The sequence below is a fragment of the Cheilinus undulatus genome, linkage group 3 (assembly GCF_018320785.1).
Source record: "Cheilinus undulatus linkage group 3, ASM1832078v1, whole genome shotgun sequence".
NCBI lineage: Eukaryota > Metazoa > Chordata > Actinopteri > Labriformes > Labridae > Cheilinus > Cheilinus undulatus.
The window spans coordinates 30,244,052-30,264,793 of NC_054867.1; the positions used below are offsets into that span (position 1 = coordinate 30,244,052).

Below are 20,742 nucleotides of genomic sequence, written 5' to 3' on the forward strand. Positions count from 1 at the left end.
CCTGGGAGACTAGAAAATAAATCTATATTTTGGGAAAGGGGACCTATCACATACTGGGAGCTGCTAAACAGAAAAAATAAAGATTCCAAGGATTAAAAGAACAGTATGGTCTAAATAACAAGGACTTTTTCAGATATTTGCAAATGAGACATAATCTAGAGAAAAACGTAACGAGAGAAGAGGCAGAGGGAGGGATTGTTACATTTTTATCTCAGCTCTTGAATCAGAGCTTGGTAGTAAAATAATTTTAAAACTATAACAGTGTTTAGAAGACCTAAAAAGAAATAATACCATTTTCATTAAGGAGAAGTTGGGTTGAGATTAGAGAGGCAAATATTTCTTTAACTGGTGATGGATGGGAAAGGATTCTTGAGCAGCAATGGAAAAACAACCTGCTCCCTCTCCTGGAGAGAGCATGGTTGGAAAAATATCACAGTTTTTTTTTTTTTCCCATAACGCCAGCTCAGAAAAAGTACAGTAATAGGAGGTGTTGGAGAAAGTGCGGCGAGAATGATGCCAATGATGAATGATGTTTTTGGGGGCTTCCCCTCAACTAAGCTGTTTTGTGTTGAACTACAGAAATCTATGGAACGGGGCGGGTATCAAAGATGAAAATCCCACTTTTATTTTAAGTACTTTATTTGGGGAAAAATAAACACTGAGCTACAGGGTACTGCAAACAGACAACCGGGGAGGATTATGCAAAATTCAAGCAAAAAATTCGTAACAAGGAACTGACTAAGGCACCCAAGGTGGAGGACTGGTATACCGTTATATATCATATCTTTACCATAGAGAAGTTGACCTTTTCTCTCAGACTGGAGCTGGAAAAGTTTAAGGTTGTGTGGAAAAACTTGATTGAGGGTTAGCTACAATGTTAAAATTACTGTTACAGTAAATACAGACATTTTTTAGTTAAAGATGTTCTTCAGTTTCCAGTATCAGAAAAGTATATAAACATGTCAGTGCATTCAACTTTACTTTTGGTTTTGCTACCAGAGCAGTTGTCATGGTTTCCTCTTCAAAAGGCAAACACTGAAATTCTGACACACAGGAAGAGGAGAGTTCCGCTCTGCCCACATATGTAGGCATAAAACAGGAGGGACATAGCCTGGTGAAAAATAAGAAACCTGAAACTGGTGAGTTTTGGTAGTACTTTGCCATAACCTGTAGCTGGTCAATCAGTAAAGCTGTATTTCAGTATTTCAGCGGTCCCAACAGCCCTACTCACTGAGATATCTTTTCAGATTTCCACAAACTCTTTGGGTTTACTTCTAGCTGCATGCTGCCACACTCTAAACCTGTTGTCAGACAGTAATTTTCCTAGTTTGGTATTAGGATTTGGTGGTAAAAAGAAAAAACTACTTGACATATAAGACCGGTTGTTCCATTTAAAACAGTGTAGATAAAAAACTTGGATGAAAATGAACCAAAAGAGTGACGCTGCATGTGATAAAGCCTTAATACTGGCCCGAGGGTGCTATCAAGGAAGCAGGGGCTGAAGGTGTGACAACTTGGATGAAAAACAATATTAGGTGAAATCATCTTCCAGTGATATGCAATCATCTGGTTGTTTCTGCATGGCTTGTTTTAACAGGAGCTAATGTCATATACATATTTATAAACTACTGGGTGAAATTTTCTGGTTTATAAAACTATGTCTGTACTTTTTGTTTGTATATAAAACAGCATGCATAAAATATTTTTCCTGTGTTTTTCTATCAGGAAGCAAAGGTCATGGTGGTGCCTTGTCCGAGTGTCCAGCCCATAGAAGAGGCCTTGGAAGACTGCACCCGCAATGTGATCCCCATCATCCTCTACGCCATCAACCAGGACTCCCTAACTAATGAGCAGGTGGCTGATCTCCGGAAGGTCAAAGAGATGCTTTGCTTTCCCATCTGTTTTGTCCGAATCCCTGACACCATTCCAGGCACCTCTCCGGCTCCAGATCGTCGTGCTGAGAAGGAGAGGGAGAGGGAGAGGGAGAAGACCCCCCTCCATAAGCAGCTCCTCTCCCTCGGCTTCCTCACCAGCCCTGCTGGAAACTGCTCTTGTGGTGCTCCCTCACAGGTGTCTGTTCCTGGTGCCAAGCCCCAGAGCATGCTAGGCGAATCTTTTGAAAGACTGCATCGGTTACTGGTGCCTTTTGCAAGGCAAGTTCTTCAAAACCAGCAGGTGGAGGCTGCCAACCTGCTCAATGGGCTTCACTGTCGGTGTTTAGATCTTTTTATCAACCAGGTGAGCGAATGACGCCCCCTGCTAATGTTCTCCAGTATGTCTGTGATGATTTTTCTGATCAGTACGTATTTGGTAGTCCTTGAACTGTTAAGTCCCAGTCTGTCCCTGAATAATCACCATTAGATCTTCTACCTTTCTGCCTCTCTCCCTCAAAGGCTTTTGATATGCAGCGGGACCTGCAAATAACTCCCCGCAGGCTGGAGTACACCCGTGAAAAAGAGGGTGAACTCTTTGTCTCCCTCATGGCCATTGCCAACCGCAAACAAGAAGAGATGAAAGAAATGATTGTAGAGACACTCAGCAGCATGAAGGAACAGCTGCTGGAGGATGCAGCCAACCTAGAGTTTACAGGTTAGTGAGTCATTATTCTGGTCAAAATGTTTGAGGCAGACAAGTTTCCTAGTTCCTTGGGTTTAAGGATGCTTCTTCTTATAAAGAGGGACAGTATGCTTTCGTGATGGGAATGGTTGATTTGTCATGTTAGTCCAGCCAAAACTGAACTTTCGTTATACATATAAACACGCAACTCTGACTTGGCTGAACCTTAATCAGACTAAAACTGATGTAGGCATTCAAGCATGCCTCACAGTTCTTTTAGCTGGGAAAAATGCATAAAAAATAAGCCAGTTGGCCACTTACTAACTTGTTCACTGGTTTTGATATGTTACATAATAGGTCACATAGAGAGTCCAGTAACAAGGGTCCAAAAGGGGGCATATTGCCATGTACTGTACAGGAGCAAATACAATGATTGTCTCCTGTGTTTATAAATTTGGTCCAATTAGTAGTCCAGTGGTTCCCGAAGTGGAGGAAAGCTATCAAAAGAGGGGACTTGACAGGGCCACGTAAACACAATACTCTGCTTTCCACAGTATTAAGCAAATTACATTTTTCTCTTATTTTCCGAAATATTAATGCAAATGACAAGAGTATTTTTCAAGTCATGAGCCGTTAGAGCATAATTCAAATGTTTTTGAACAAACTTCATAATGACAACCATTTAAAAAAAAAAAAAAAAAACATCAAAATGCACTTCTCCACATTATTAAGCAGGCCACAGGTTTCAAGCAATATAGGAAAGAAAAAGGATCTCTCTGCTGCCAAAAAGTGTCAAATAGTGTAATGCCTTGGACAAGGAATGAAAACATTAGACATTTCATGAAAAATGAATCTTGATCATCATACTGTGAAGGAATTTGTGGCTGATTCAGAGCACAGACGGGTTCCTACAGATAAAGGCATGATGAGGAAGGTTTCTGACAGACAAATTCATCAGATTAAGTGAGCAGATGCTAAAATGCCATTACAAAGCAGCAAACAGGTATTTGAAGCTGCTGGTGCCTCTGGAGTCCCACCAACCTCGAGGTGTAAGATCCTCCAGAGGCTTGCAGTCGTGCATAAACCTACCATTCGGCCGCCCGATCCAAAACTCACAAGCAGAAATGGTTGCAGTGGGCCCAGAAATACATGAAGACTCATTTTCAAACTGTCTTTTTGACTGGTGAGTGCCGTGCAACCCTGGATGGTCCAGATGGAGGAGTAGTGGATGGTTAATGGATGGCCAGCATGTCCTAACAGGGCTGTGACCACAGCAAGCAGGGGGTGGAGCCCTCTTTTGGGTCGGATTCATGAAGAGAGAGCTGATTAGGCCCCTTTAGGGTCCCTGAAGGTGTGAAAATGACCACGGCAAAGTATATAGAGTTTCTGACTGACCACTTTCTTCCATGGTAAAAAAAAAAGAAAAGAAAAGAGACTGACCACTTTCTTCCACGGTTAAAAAAAAAAAAAGTTCCTTCTGTAGCAAAATTATCTTCATGCATGACAGTGCACCATCTCATGCTACAAAGAATACCTCTGTGTCATTGGCTGCTATGGGCATAAAAGGAGAGAAACTCATGGTGTGGCCCCATCCTCTCCTGACCTCAACCCTATTGAGAACCTTTGGAGCATCCTCAAGCTAAAGATCTATGAGGGTGGGAGGCAGTTCACATCGAAACTGCAGTTCTGGGAGGATATTCTGACATCCTGCAAAGAAATTCAAGCAGAAACTCTCCAAAAACTCACAAGTTCAATGGATGCAAGAATAGTGAAGGTGATATCAAAGAGGGGCTCCTATGTTAACATGTAACTTGGCCTGTTAAGGTGTTGTTGATTGAAATAGCTTTTGATTTCAGTAAATATGACCTCCTAATGCTGTAAATTCAAAAAAATGACCATTTTCAGTTCTTTACAACCTATAAAATGTTTTAAAACTCTGTCGTGCTTAATAATGTGGAACAGTGCATTTTGAGATTTTTATTTTTAAAAAATAACAGTTATCATTATGAATTTTGTTCAGAAACATTTGAATTATGCTCTAACAGCTGATGACTTAAAAAAGACTCTGACTGTCATTTGCATTAATATTTAGGAAAATAAGAGAAAAATGTCATTTGCTTAATAATGTGGAAAGCGGTGTACACACTGTTTTGAGCTGCTGGCAAAGGATGGCAAATTTTGTGAGATCTGCCAAAGTTGAGCCCAGTAGGAAAAGTTTGAAAACCACTGTAGTAGTTCAATTGAATGTCCAAAACAAGCTTTGAGGATACAATATGTAGTATCTTTGTACCAAAATATCTATATTAATTTAAAAAGGTGACCATTCCTTGATTATATATTTTTTTTTCAATTGAGGTCTTTCTGTATCTCCTAAGGATTTCAAATACAGAGAAATTCCTCGTTTTTATAATCGTAAAGAGTAGGGCTGTCAATAGATTAAAATTTTTAATCGCAATTAATCTCACAAATTCCATAGTTAACTCGCGATTAATCGCAAATTAATTGCACTTTTTTGTCTTTTCTAAATGTACCTTACAGTGCTATTTCTCAAGATTTAAATACCCTTATCAACACAAGTAGACAAAAATGTTTTCTTTATGCAAATATTTGTTCATGTCAGCAACCCAAAACAACAATAGATAAAGTCCAGAAAATTCTCTAGTCTGAGCTCAAAGATACTGAACGCTGCAAAAATATGCTGAGAGCATATCATGGTAAACTCAAGCCCAACAAGCCACAACAGATGGAGATACTGACCTTAATGTAACATTACCAAATAATACCACAATGTAGAGTCAAACTTTACACTTCTAGAAGTTAAATCCTCTGTTCTCAGCAGCTGAACACCGAACAACAGATCTCATCATCAAACATGGACATAAAGAAGTCAAGTCTTTCATCTAATGGTGTTTCACTGTTCTGATGTGAGTGAGGTGGACACATCTGCCCTGCTCAAGAGGAAAAGCAAGTAATTACTTAAAAAATGTCTGCTATTATTTATCATATTTTTACTTTCAAACTAAAAAATGTAGTCCAAATGTAAAATAAATGTTGACAGTAAGAAATGACTGTCATCAGTCCAGTAGATTTACTGGAATGATGTCAATAAACACACATGTGAAGCCTCTTTTCAAAACTCATGAACACACAAAGTAAAAGAAGTCTCAGTGGAGAACTTTTAAAGTGTAGTAAGAGGACTTAACCATCTCTTCATTCTTCAGATCATAGAAGAGCTACAGATTTAATCTAAAACCATTTTTTTCTTCCTAAATAAAGGAGACCCACAGTCTAATAATGCTTTCAGCTTATGATACTCTACAGAGCTCATTCACTAACCTCTGCTCTCCTGTCACACACCAGCCTCTGCTGCTCTGTCTCCTCCTCCTCATGATGCAGCTGTACATTCACCATGCATCAGACAATCTCCTATAGGGACTGCAGAGTCTTTGACAGTTTTGCAGCATCTTGATTGACTGTTATTTAAATTTGGTGTTTATTCACAGTTCCAGTCAATCGTTTTAGTAAGTTTCGTTTTTTCCGAATACTTTCACTTTCAAGCAGGAGCTGCGTGGGGATGAGAGCGGACCTTTAGGAGACGTGATGGGACCAGTCAACAGTCAATAGCGCAGCTGTGGTGCTGGTCCATGGCAGATATAATAGCCTAAATAAATGAATAAATCATACTGGCCCAAAAATGCGTCGGCACACCGGGAAATGCCAGGTATGCCAGATAGCGAGTCCATCCCTGCAGAGCTGTCTGAGTGTCTCCATTGTAAACAAATCCAGCATGGCGAGGGGGCGGCTCTCTGCATTAGTGGTGTGCATGGCTAGCGAGTGGTGCAGACTATATAAGACTCTATATAAGAAAAACTTCCTGTAACTCTGTTCATGTCGACAGTAGGAGAAAATAACTTCAGTCTTATCTGACATGATCTGAAAGCTGAACCTGTCACTCAAAAGTCTCTGTCCTTAATCCATTTCTGCTCGTGTGTACCGCATCACGATGGCGCAACTTCCTGGTCTGGCAAACTATGGGATTGGTCGAGGGTCATACAGAACACGCATGCATTAATTGTGCGACAAAAAAATTAGCGGCGCTAAACGTAATATGAGTTAACGTGACATTAACGCATTAACTTTGACAGCCCTAGTAAAGAGACATGTCTTTGTATGGTGATTTTGTGAAGTTACAGGTAGAGCTGGGCAATATGGCCTAAAATTGATATCCCGATATATTTTTTGCTATATCCCGATACACAATATATATTGCAATATTTTAAAATGTCCTCTAAGCTGCTGTATGACATGTACGACTCTGGTAGGGAGTTTTCAACAAAATGTTTGCATCAAAGCAATTCATGTATTCTGGGTAGAGTGTCTTTATGAGATTTTTACAATCCTGGATTTTTAACAACACTGGGCTCATGTTGTGTTACTGCTGCCGTTATATCGGCATCATCTTGCGGCATATTTTAACGAATACCGTGCAAGTCCCACCTCTTCCTTTTCAAAGTTGAACAACTGCTGGATGACAGACCCAGCGCTGTTTCTCGTTGTCCGTCTCTGAATGCAGCTAACTCTCCGCTCACTCACCACACTGTCTGTTATTTTTTCTCTGCTGCTGTTGGACATCTTAGGGCAAAAACACAATGCTTCTTTCACACACAGTATTAAGTTATGTTTTGTCATGTCACATGCTTTAAATTCAGACTTCAAAGCGTACAGACAATGTGTGATTCTTCGCTTTTTTTTTGGATTTACTGGTTTGTTGCTAAATGGCCACAGTCTATATGATCTTTATAAAGCAGTTTGAGGTAATATGTCTGGCTGGTTTTAGGTCTTTGGAAATTAGATATTTTTTCCCCACCGGAAAGCAATAAAATCTTTTAAATGGATCCATTGTTAAAAAATGTAGTTTTGGATTCTCTGCTCTTGTGAGATACTGCAATATAATCAACAATTTTATCTATGAACATAGAGTTCAGGAAATGGGACTGTATATTAGATTTCTCAGTAATAATTTAATGTTCTTTCTTTAGTTTAACTTACTTGCAACTGAATGATGGATTTCCTCTTTGTTGTTTCTTAATTAAAGAAATAACTGACTCGTGGTATCTAGGCTGCAGCATCTTCAGATTATTTCATTTGATCTTTTCTCTCTTACTTTGATTTGTTTGATGTGTCACAAAAAGAGAAGAAAGTGATAACACTTGATTTTACTGGCTGACCAGAGTTTTTTGGTATACATCCTGAGAAACTCAAAGCCAGATTTTTTATTGCTGTCAGACTCCAATCAGACACACAGCTGTGCCAACAGCTGCATTTCGCAATCTGCCCGCATAGTTTTTGCACTGTCTGACTCAACAGTTGCGTGCAGCAAAAGAAAGCCTTTCACTGGTTATTGCAACCTGTTTCCTTCCTTCCTCCCTCCCTTTGTGAGCTTTCTTTGAGGAGCATGTTTGCTTGGTTTCATTTTATCTTGACTTCACTCATCATTCAGGAAACTGAGCCTATGAAAATGGGAGGTTAAAACTGACTACGCATGCTTTTGGATAGTGCAAACAGAATATTGAGATAACTCTGGCAATGTGAAACTAGCTATGACTAAAGGATTAAAGGTGCCAAGAGGATTTTTTTCATGATGAAACAATTTTTCTGTTTACATTTTATGTTTCTCACAAATAAAATCCTGCATTTTTCACTTTATGAAAAATTTATCAAATCACAATTTGTCATGTTTAACTTACAGCTACAATATGTAGCCACCTAAAGCAAACCACCACCCCCCACGCCACCCAGCCAGCTTTATGTGTCCCACTAGACATCTACAGGTTAAGTAGACACCAGACCTGGAGCTCAGCTCCATCATGAACCATCCTTTCAATAAGTCTCTGTCTCTTTGTCTTCCTAACGTTTCAAGTCTTAAAGTGTTTAATGTTTAAACAGTTTTTTAAACTATATTTCTATAGTTTGAGACATTATTTTTTTTTAAATATCAGTGCATAATGTTCAACAGCACCTAATGGTTTTGGTCTTCTCTCTGACATCTATAATTTATTAGCGTTTGTCCCTACTGGTAGGTCACATACATCGAATATACTCATGACAAACCCTCTTTCTTTTTTCCAGACATCATTGTAACAACTAATGGAGAGCCTGTTACTTCTAAGGAGATCAAATCCTGCATCCACCAGATCCAGGAGCTGATAGTGGTCCGTTTGAATCAAGCCGTGGCAAATAAGCTGATCAGCTCCGTGGACTATCTGAGAGAAAGCTTTGTAGGAACTTTAGAGCGATGTCTCAACAGTCTGGAGAAGTCTCACATCGACTCCTCTGTCCACAACATCACCTCAAATCACCTCAAACAGGTCAGCAGCAGTTTGTGGGAAAAAATGAACCTTATTTAGGATGTGATTTATGTGAGCTGTATGATCCAGAGGTCTGTTAAACATGTCAGGAGAAAAAAACACTGGCTCTGTTCTCATTCTGCTTTTCAGTCAGGGTGCATTCATGCTGCAAGCCTACAGGCTGAAATCAGATGTTTTGCTCAGATCTAATTTTATGTTAGACTGTTGTAATTATTTTTAAAAAATTGGTCTGTATCAGACTTTTCCAATTGCTTGAATGTGTTCACATGTGAAAGAGCAAATTTTAGTGTGACTTTTGCTGCTAATGAAAACACCCAGTCTGAGGGAAAAATCAGAACAAACAAAACAAAACAAAACAAAAAAAAAACGCTTAGTGTGCTTAGCTGACTTGTTCTGACCTTACATAGCTTTAGTGCCAGAAACCTTGAGGGTTTACACATTTTTTGTTAGCTGTTCATATCATTTATTATTTTATTTCCTCACTCATCCATTATAGTTGTTAAATGCTGCTTATCATGTGGAGGTCACCTTTCATTCTGGATCGTCTGTCACAAGACTTTTCTGGGAACAAATCAAACAGGTCAGTATCTGATAAATACAGCCAAAAGAGTTTTTCATTGCTCATTGATTTCCAGAGAAGTGATCAAACTCTGTCTCCCTTGTAGATAATCCACAGGATAACATTTGTGAACCCTCCATCCATCACTCCAGAGTGGAAGCGTAAAGTGGCACAAGATGCAATAGAAAGTCTCAGCGCTGCCAAACTAGCCAGAAGCATCTGCTCCCAGTTTAGAACCCGCCTCAACAGCTCTCACGAAGCTTTTGCGGCATCTCTGCGCCAGGTGAACTTCCTCTTTGCTGACCACCCTTTATTTTTTTTCCTCAAACATACTGCTCTTCCCAAAATACTGTGGCATGTTGGATGTTTATGAAGAAAACACCTCATTATACCTATACCTCATTTTGTTTGGAAGTACTTTTGATATTTATTTTGGGGCCTTTTGCCTTTATTTTGGAGAGGACAGGATAGAAGGTCGCATGGGCAGTCGTTTAGAGAGAGTGGGGGGATGACATGCAGGAAAGGTGCCATAGGTCAGACTCAAACCTGTGTCTCTGCTTGGAAGATTAGCTTCTATACATGGAGTGCTACCTGACAGGCCATCGGTGCCCATTATTGGAGGTGCTTTAACAAAGTTGAAACGTCTATATCAGTTTTTGCTGTTTTAAAACCTTGTAACTAAAATTTAACTCAATTTGGTCATTTGTCAATGCACTTTGTCTTTTAAGAAAAACAAAAACTTTTCCATTTCCTCAATAGTAGAAGTTTTAGTTTGTGCCCAACAGTGACAATATAGCCAATCATTTTTAGGATTTTGGGATGGCTAATCTGATTTTCCAGCATGGCCACCCTTGGATTGACCTCTGCTGAATTCATGCAAAGTAAGGGGTATTAATGCAAAGCCAAAATAAAAACCCTAAAGGAATTTAGTTAGTTTCATGAATGCTTTAGTCATGCTAAACATGTTCATGTAGTGCTTACGACTAATGAGTGCAACACCACCACACCACAGTAATGGTGTCAGGCATCAGAGATGTCTGGACCCACGTCACACACTACAAGCTTAAAAAACAGGGTATATGCAGGGTCTTAAGAAGTATTAAAAGTTAATCAATTTAGGACAAATTAAGGCTTTTAAAAGTTTTAAAAGCTACCATAAGGTCATATTTTTCAGGTCATCTAAAGGAAAGCTTTATTCACATTCTACAATAAGTTTTTTTTGGCATAAATGTGTCACAAATGTAACTGAGTCTTAAAATATTTTGAGAGTCTCGAGAAAGTTCTTCATGGTCTTGTCAGGTTTTCTGTATAAACCCTGAAAATATGTTTGCTTGCATGGTTTCAGTTCTAACTCAACAATCCCATGAAAACATCTCACAATTAAATAATTGTAAATGTATTAATCCCTTTTATTTCAGTATTTTGCATAGACTGTTTAGAACAGAGACACAATGTCAGTGACGTTACTGTCTCAAATTCACTTTTAGTAGCAAAGTAACAGGAAGGGGAAGAATAAGGCAGGCCTTTAGCCTTCTGTTAAAAATCTGCATATCAACTGCACTGACTAATAATGTTAAAGTACCGGATTGCGTTACATGTTTTATTTTGCCGTCAAGATGAGAATTTTAGTATGGGTGTCAGTGGGGCCACTGGTGCTTTTCCAGACAGCCTCAAGTGGGCACTTAAGAAAATTTAAGTTATTTTACTTTTGCGTTGGCTTATTTTTTTCACGCTAGAGGTTGCTGTGTGTATTGGAATTTTTCACCGCAGACATTTCTCCTTTGTAGATGAGCTTGCTATCGGGTAGTAATCCTACTCTCCTCACTACAGAAACAAAATGAACACACTTTTAATTTAAAAACCCAATGGAGATTTACCATACATTTCATGTCATCCTGGAATGACTTGACAAAGCAGCTCTGATCAGAGAGTTCCTCTGTTTCTTGCCATATGAGTGGACATTCAGCAGCTTCAGACTCAACTACGCTCACATTCACATTTTGAAAAATAATCTGATTTAACGGGCTTACGCACAACACTGGCTCACATTGGTTTTGGATGACGGTCGTTGAAAAGGTTGCACACATTGTATCTTTGAAACAACAATTTGTATTAGACCAGGCTAAAGACCTGTTTGATTTTGTCGCCAAAACTGCAGAAAGACTGCCTTAAAAGTGCTCAGATAGAGTTTTATGACCTCCTTTCACCTTACAACTGAGATCACAGGAGCGTGCTGCAACTTTAGCAAGGCCAATGGTTTAAGTCTGTCTTTGGATTTTTTATTTTTTTATTTTTTTTTTAAAGATTTATTTTTGGGCCTTTTCGTGCCTTTATTAGATAGAGGAGGACAGTGGATAGACTCAGAAACAGGGAAGAGAGTGGAGAGAGACATGCGGGAAATGGTGCCACAGGCCGGACCCGATCCCTGGCTGCCTGTGCACATGGCGCGCGCCTTAACCACTCAACTACCGGCACACCCCCTGTCTTTGGAATTTTGTCTGTGACTTTGAAATCAGTTGAAAAGTTTTTAAGTGTAAGGCCAACATTAGTAGCATGAAATTTTATCTCAACATGTCACTGTAAACAATGCAGAGGTGTGATGAGGAGTCCTCAGCTTGTTGACTGTGCAGGAATGTTTTCATGTAAGAGCTACAGTTTAGCATCAAATCATTAGTCTAAGTACTTGCTGTTGTTTTGTTTTTAACGGAACTCTTTTATCTTGCATAGCAAAAACAATGTACATTTGTGATGGACAACAAATGGTCTGAGATCTTTTCACTGTCTGAACCTGTGGCTGGTGCTTGATACTGACCAGTGAGAGCACTTGTAGAATTTCTTTGTTTTAAACTAGTCTTAATTTGCAAATGGCACCAATAAATAGACTGTCTGACAGCTCAAAATGTATTCTCTGTCTCTGCAGTCAGAGTTGATCAATTATGGGCTATGCACAGCTCACGGTTCAGCATTTTTTCCCTCTCCATTTGAACTGTTTTTCCTTTTAAGTCCCTATGAGCAGATAGCTGTGACTCCCTCCATAAAGTCCTTGACAAATCATTTTCAGTCAAATTGCTCTGATGATAATCATCACATGACAGGCAGTGTGGCTCACATCACCAACTTAATTTCATGCTTACACAAATACATTGATAACGTGTCCCATTTTCTGCATGTTCAGGGATTTGATTGACAGAAACATCCTAATTTTTAACAGCCAATTGTGTAAAAGAGAAAAAAGTTGACCAAACAGATGCTTAATAATTCTGTCACATAGATGTTGGAAGAGTGTTCATTACTAACAAATATAAACTCATCCCTGCAGTCCAGTTGTATGAAGCTTGATATGAAAGAGCTGATATGAAAAGGCAGAGTAAGGAGTTTTATCAGTGGAAAGTTAACCCCATCACCCAGGAATTCAAAGCAGGGTCCTTTGTCTGTCCCAGACAGAGCACTATCAGAGACCCGCAGGCTTTGTGAGATCTTTGAAACTATGTGATGTTCATTGCATAATGGTGAGCCGGTCAGAGGAGGTCTCTTGGTGTTTACAGTACATCTGGATCAAATATCCAGTTCTTGTTTGAACAATTTTCTCTTTGGCTCAGTCTGCAACTGCTTAGAAGAGATTGTGGTTAAGACCTGACTCATTGTGTTACCAAAAAATAATTCTCCTGGCCGGTGTATGTAAGGCAAAAAGTTTGCCAATCCAAGGGCCAACCTGGGATTATTTTAGTCTTTGATAGACAAAGTTTGAGTTAGTAAGAGCAAAATGGAGAAGATGTTGTTTATGTCTTTTTTTTATTGATAAATTAGGATTATTTCTTTTTAATGGCATTATCTCAGTGTTCTTTTACATCTGCAGTTTTTACACTTAATGTTTTAGGACACTTTTTTTAGCCATTACAGTTTGTAGATGATTGTAATTTGCAAATTTGCTAAAAGGGGATTTGCAGTAATATTGAGGATTCTGTATGACCTACAAAAGCAAAAGAAACCATCAGGAATGTTTGATAATATCTATATAAGCATTATTAATACATTTTAAGACTGCTGCAAGGTGTAGAAAAGTATTAAATTGCACTCTGCAAAATCTTCTTTTTAAAGCATTTTCCTCATAGTGAGTGATACGTTCAGCTAGTCAAAACTGTAGAATAAAATTTCTTATTAAAAAAATTAAATTACTTATAAGACAAGATCAGCAAAACAATAAAAGATACTCTCTTGTCCACAGGAGGCATGGAAAAAGTGACACCAACCAAAAGTTCTTAGCAGAAGTTTCAACATTATACATTAGGAGAAACACAGTACTGTATATGTAACCAAAAATCATCCAACCAAATAAAATGCAATTATACTCTAAGAAAAATACACAATGACTGAATAATCAAGACCGAACAAAGCAATTTATTTGTATTTTTCATGACACCAACACTCCAAAAATTATGCAGTGATTAATAAGTTAGTGCAATCAGAGTTTTCTAGACAGCTAGCTTAATCTTTGCTTACTGAGTAAAAAAAAAAAAAAGGACAATCCACGAGAAGGAGACCAGTGAACAAACTTTACAGTACGACTATTCTCATGTTGACTCTACAGGTCCACCTTTGACAATGTAAACACCGACAATATGAACCAACCCTGTGGAAGACTGTATGTAAACTTTCACATGGACCATATGTCTCCAAACTCCGACCTGCCCCCAGAGGCTGAAATAAGTTCATGCTAGCCCCAAGATTTACCACTGACTTCTCGAGATGCTCCTTCAATGTCATCCTATGGTTAAGAAAAGTTTTGTACTAAAGGGGGCAAGTCTGAGTTTATTCTGAAAAAGACATTTTGTCATGAAAGTTGAATTTTAGTCAGCTAGAATACATGATCTGTCATCCTCTTGACTTTTGATCTCAATGTCAGTGTTTTTTAAATGAGGGGGTGGGTTGCTAAGGGGTCATGTGAACTTGGAGGGAAGATGTGGAGGGTAAGGAACTGTTCAAAATAGAATGACACTGTAATGAATTAATAACAAGAGGGACAATTCTTACTTTTGTAACAACAGAAACAATTCAGTTTTGGAAAAAAGAAAGTTGGTTTTATATAAAACAAACGGCACATAATTAACTTTAAAGAGTTGAAAATAAAATCAGCTGTCTCATGGCTGTGTACACTTGGAAGAAGTCAAGAAGTTCAACCAGGGGAGATAGTTTCTCTCTTGACTGATCAGATCATTTAACTTGAATGATTGTTTTAGGGTCAGTGAGGTCAGATTTGACTGTATTTCATAGAGAAGTTTATAAGTTAGCATTTCTTGTTTCCTTTTCCAGTATTTAACTTTGTTTTAACTACGTCTACCCTACATTTTGCTTTGCAAATTTGAGAACATAAAACTTGTGTGCTAAAGTAGGATTTTAAATATAGAACTTTCACATGCAGCAGAATATTTTACTCAGTTGTGTGGCCACCATCTCCACTATCTCCACGTTAGTGACTGCAATAACCATTACAAGTGTTTAAGATATAAAGTGTAATCGCTGTAAACAATTGGACCCAGTGATTAATCATCTGCCCTTAATGCTAACCATGGGATGTTTTGTCATGTGTTGGTGTCTGTAGCTGGAGGAAGGGCACACAGGGCGTCTGGAGCGCACTGAGGACCTGTGGCTGCGTGTGAGGAAGGACCACGCCCCTCGGCTGGCCCGTCTGTCCCTGGAGAGCCGCTCCCTCCGGGATGTGCTGCTGCATGGTGAGTCACAACCAAACACTCCTTGTGCTCACATTAAATCAGGCTTACAGGTGCTCACACATTGCTGCAAAAACATTTAGTAGGTTGGAGTTTTTTGCACATAGCTGTGCATGCCTCTGAAACCACAACATAACTCCCTAACTACTGAATATAAAGCATTATATTGTCTGTTTAAAAAACTTTTCAACCAGTAATACTCCACCTCTCTGAAAGTTTTCACATTAATAATTCTGCCAGTCCAACCTGACCTAACTCACACCCAGCAGCAGTTAGGAAATGCCACGTTTTTTTACTAATTTTTCTTCATTGTGGTGACAAAAGGACTGCATTTTTTTTTTACAGGTAAACCAAAGCTGGGCCGAGAGCTGGGGAGGGGCCAGTATGGAGTTGTTTACTTATGTGACAGCTGGGGAGGACACTATCCGTGTGCCTTAAAGTCTGTGGTACCGCCTGATGATAAACACTGGAACGACCTGGCTCTGGAATTTCACTACACAAGGTGTGCAAGAAAAAATGAACAAACGTGTGCAGAAAACCACCATAGTATGATCCATGTAGCTTTCTGTTTGCTCAAAATTTCTTTCCACGAAACTGCTGCAGGCACAAAACCCAGCACTTATTTTACTCACACAAGAGGTATGCATGGGAAATTTCTGATCACTCAAGCAGTCTTAGATGATGCTTCATGGACATGACAGTTCCTTCATTATCAACCCCACCCAGTGCACCTATAAATATAAGTCTGCCTTGAGGCTTATCTGTGAACACATTGAAAGAATTTGATTAAGTTCAACTGCCACGAATGTGAGGAATGCAACAGATCTTTAAGGCCTTACTGCTGTTGAATGTGGACCAAAAAGACATGAATGTGAATTGTGACTTTAAAATGTGTTCCTGATCATGGGACTGAAGTATTTTGTATTCCTCTTTTCTCCTTGTTGTTTGTGTGTTACTTCAGGACTTTGCCAAAACATGAGCGGCTTGTCGACCTGCACGGCTCCGTGATTGATCACACCTATGGGAGCGGCTCCAGCATCGCTGTGCTGCTCATTATGGAGCGGCTTCACAGAGACCTCTACACAGGCTTAAAGGTGCCTCAATAATGTAGAGACAAGAAAAAACTGTTCGTTTTTTTTATCGTCTGGTTTATTCATATTCATTGAAGTCTCTCTCTGTCGCTATCAGGCCGGTTTATCACTGAGGGAGAGACTTCAGATCGCTCTGGATGTGGTGGAAGGGATCCGCTTCCTGCACAGTCAGGGCCTCTTGCACAGAGACATAAAGCTGAAAAATGTGCTGGTAAGGTCACAACCTTGAAGGATTGTCATTGTTTGTTATAAAATCTACTCCATAGTTCTCTACTTATTTCATTTTTAAAAATTTATTTAGAGTGATCACACCTTGCAGCTGGCTCAGACAAAATAGTAATGTACCATAAAATCTAGTATATAACCCACACTTTTAAAACCTATTTTTCCTTTTAAAAACTCTGGCTTGTTTCTCTGAGGTGAAACCAGCCAGGGTTGTTTACTTGATGCTATACTCCTTATTTCTTGTTGTGCAGATAAATGGTTAGTGGTTTAATTTGCCCATCCTCAAAATTTAAATAGTATGTTATAAGAACTGAAGTTTTAGGCCTTCAAGTCATTAGCAGTTTCTTGAAGTGTCTTTACTTTGTTCTTCAACAGTTAAATACTTTGCGCTAAAGAGTGATTTGTATATGCAGGTAACTGGAATTCTTCACTTCAGCTTTTCAACCATTTAACAAAATAGCCTGTTAGTACTACTGACATAAACGATGCACAGTGGAGCCAACAATGTGCCATGTACTTATCATATCATTTTAATTCAGCTTTAAGTTGATTTATATGATACCAATGTTTCCACACCCGCTACAATTTTATTCTCTAGTCTTGATTCTTGATGTTAAAAATGGAGTGCCTCAGGGCTCAGTCTTGCGACCGCTGTTATTTACACTGTATATCAACAGCATCGGGCATAATGTTCCAAATGCAAATTTTCATTTACATGCAGATGACACTGTCATTTATTGTTCCGCTCCTACACAGCATCAGGCTCTCTGTCGTTTACAGGAAGACTTCAATGTTGTACAGGAAACTGTGGGAATTAAAACTGGTTCTGAATCCTGATAAAACCAAACTCATGTTGTTTTCAAATGCAAAGAAAAGGAGCCGTCTCAGGGTGATGTGATTGAGTCTCTTGCCTTCTTATGAACATCTTGGATTCTTGATTGATGATTCTTTGATTTTTAAGCTTCATATTGATCAACTTTTGAAGAAGTTAAAGCTGAGGCTGAGTTTTTATTTCAGGAATAAGTCTTGTTTTTCATTTGAAGCAAAGAAAAGACTTGTTGCAGCCACTTTTCTGTCTCTGATTATGGTGATGTTCTGTACATGCATGCATCTTCTCAATGCCAATGCCCTCAATGCCTGCAATCTTTAGATACTAAATCATTGGCACATCTTTATTTATAAGGCTTTACTAAATCTGTCTCCATCTTAATTGTGTGATCTTATTCATGTGAAAATTTCTGGAAGCTACAGTCTTCACTCTGTGACTCAGTCACAGGATTTACTTTTGCTCTCTGCACCCAAAGTTCATCTTGAAATGGGGAAAAAGAAAGATTTTCAGGTACGCTGCTCCTGCAGCCTGGAATCTTCTTCAGGAGAGTTTATGTTTTGAGGAGCTGGTCTCTTTAAATCTTTTCAAAGGTAGATTGAAGGCATTGAAGGATGAGGTATCAGGTTGTAGATGTTTTGACTGACAACTTTCTAATCTGTGACTCTGATTTGGTAATTCTGTGATTTTAATTGCTTCGTTTTTTGGTGTCTGTGTCTTTGTTGAATGTGCTGCTGCCTGTCTTGGCCAGGACACTCTTGTAAATGAGATTTTTAACCTCAGTGGGGTTTTCTTGGTTAAATAAAGTCAAATAAAAAAATAATCTTTAAACTGGAAACAAAGTATTAATGAGGCCAGGGGCAGTTTAGCATTTGTTTGTTTTTGCCTGTTTGTATTAAACATCAGATGAACCACATTTAGGCTCTCACAATATATTTTCAATGTCTGTTTTTTCTTTTTCTTGTTACAGCTGGACAAACAAAATCGGGCCAAGATCACCGACCTGGGCTTCTGTAAACCAGAGGCCATGATGTCTGGCAGCATCGTTGGAACGCCAATCCACATGGCTCCAGAGCTGTTCACAGGTATAATAATAACCAAAGCATGCTTGATGAGCTTCAGAGAAGCTACTGCGGTGCTGAACTGTGTTTGAATAGTCAGAACTGTCAGAATAAGAGGTTGCTAGTTACAATTAGTCACATGATTTTCTTTGCAGGAACTTTGTCACATTCTTTCTCTTAATTATATCCGGCTATGCAGGAATGCTGTGCTGTATATCAGTCTTTAAAATCTTTCTCTCTATTTGAACCTTTTCCTGACAGGAAAGTATGATAACTCTGTGGATGTTTACGCCTTTGGGATCCTTTTCTGGTACCTCTGCACTGGCTCAGTGAAACTCCCAGAAGCCTTTGAGAAATGTTCTAGTAAGGACCAGCTCTGGACTAACGTTAAAAAAGGTATAACAACAACAACAACAAAAAAAACAAATAAAACACTGCATATGTTATTATCATGGTTTATGTTTGTAAATGGAAACACACTTAAAAGCAGATTATAGAGATGATTAAGTAACCCACTGATTTACATCATAATGATCTCTGTGGAAGACTTACATCCATTTAAGATAAAAAGTGTTTGTAACAGTAAAATACCAGATTTTAAGTGGTAATAAGTTCTAAGTCAAGACTCCACTATACAGGAACCATAGGCTTGTCACAACACAAGCTTCTTAAACTAAAATATTGAACTGTTTATATTGTGTGGTTTTAGATAAAACTAGTAAACGTCAAACTGTATCAATACCTGTTTTTATACCAGATATTGTAAGTAAACTTTTGAACATTGTCGACTAAACACTGGAAATGTTACCAGTGTTTGGTGGAATTCATTCATCTCTGTTTCATCTTTCTTGTGGATTTGATGTAGTTTGAAGCAACGGTACTTTTGACAATCTTGGTGGGAGCAGAGTTAAACAGCTGTCTTAAACATTAAAACAAATATACAGCATGAAATAAACACCCTTTTTGAAAGAGCTTCATTTAAAAAAAACTTTTAACTTTTACTTTAGCAAAGAAACAAATCTAGCTGTTGATGTGGGGAAATGCTAATTCCTGTGCGGATGTTGTTTGAAAAGTTTCGCTGTATTATCAGATTTTTCAGTTATTTTAAATTAAACTGAAAGTGAAAGTAAAACTTGCTTGAGTTGTGTTTATTAAAAATAAAGCAGGTATTGTGTTAAAGCAGCATGGCTAATGTGATGAACAGAAATCACATCTTCACCACCATCTCAGTCAGTGTAGTGTCGGACACGTGTTGTTTTTGTGTCACTGTGGTTTTGAGTCTGTCTCACTGTTGTCTCTGCTGTCTCCAGGAGCCAGACCTGAGCGGTTGCCCATCTTCGATGAGGAGTGCTGGCAGCTGATGGAGGCCTGCTGGAATGGAGACCCCTCCCAGAGGCCCCTGCTGGGAATCGTAGAGCCCAGTCTGCAAAGCATTATGGTCCGGCTCTGCAACTGTGGCTCGGAGCAGAAGAGCAGCAGCCTCGAGGACTCAAACTGAAAACACTCCAGACAAACTAACACGTGTGTGATAGGGATTCTGATCAGGAAATATTTTTGTGTATTTATAAGGAACGCAGGTGAATGAGGTGAGTGGCGGACTGGTGAAGAAGAGGAGCTGGATGATGATGTGGGGCCTTTTCCTCTTCTTTCACAGTTGTTGGATTTACATTATTTATGAGGAGCTGACACAGAGCGGATGTTTGCAAATATGTGTGTTTTATTGTTTGTGTTGTGTATTTGTATACAGACTCTCCAATAAGCTTTTGTCATAGCTGCCATGCTAATTGCTACCTTGTCGTTAGAATTGTTACTAGATGCAAATTGTTTTAAAAGTAGTCCTCCTCCAGTATTATGAAAATATAAATATATAAAAGATTAATTTTAGGTATTTAAACTGAACATGTCTGCATCTACACAAAAACATCTTTTTTAAATAAAATTATCTGTTACAACACCTGGCTTTGTCATTTATTACTTTATTACTGCTAGATGAGCTTTAGTCAGCTGATACTTGTCATCCAGTTACAGTGGAGCCTCACCAGCTGGAACTCAAATGTTTTCAGCCCATGACCCTAAAATACCAGAGCCAGGGAATGGGGACCCTCACAGTCTCTGTAGCTGGTTAAAGTATATAATAACCTAGGCAACTTCCACCATTCTGACAACACAAAACAACACAAAAATCTAAAATCATTATTTTATATAGTATTGTGGGAAAGGCAGGAAGTAGAGTAGTTTTAATCTCCATGTCTCCAAGACCATAGCACTGATCTCAACAAGTCGTCGTCAACAAGTTCACCTTCAGGACCCACCAACACCTCCTTAACAAA

At 38.9% G+C, this 20,742-nt stretch overlaps 1 protein-coding gene across 1 annotated transcript in view; it reads left to right on the forward strand.

Annotated features, from left to right (window-relative positions):
* dstyk (dual serine/threonine and tyrosine protein kinase) overlaps positions 1-20,346 on the forward strand; it is a 29,199-nt gene extending 8,853 nt beyond the window's left edge. Inside the window, exons 3-14 of the mRNA XM_041783358.1 lie at positions 1,726-2,238; positions 2,394-2,589; positions 8,686-8,924; positions 9,421-9,504; positions 9,590-9,766; positions 15,083-15,212; positions 15,555-15,711; positions 16,171-16,303; positions 16,398-16,511; positions 18,322-18,436; positions 18,674-18,808; positions 19,723-20,346. Of these exons, the coding sequence (XP_041639292.1) occupies positions 1,726-2,238; positions 2,394-2,589; positions 8,686-8,924; positions 9,421-9,504; positions 9,590-9,766; positions 15,083-15,212; positions 15,555-15,711; positions 16,171-16,303; positions 16,398-16,511; positions 18,322-18,436; positions 18,674-18,808; positions 19,723-19,910 (2,181 nt within the window). The 3' untranslated portion in view covers positions 19,911-20,346. The remainder of the gene's footprint in view (positions 1-1,725; positions 2,239-2,393; positions 2,590-8,685; positions 8,925-9,420; positions 9,505-9,589; positions 9,767-15,082; positions 15,213-15,554; positions 15,712-16,170; positions 16,304-16,397; positions 16,512-18,321; positions 18,437-18,673; positions 18,809-19,722) is intronic.
* The last annotated feature ends 396 nt before the right edge of the window (positions 20,347-20,742 follow it).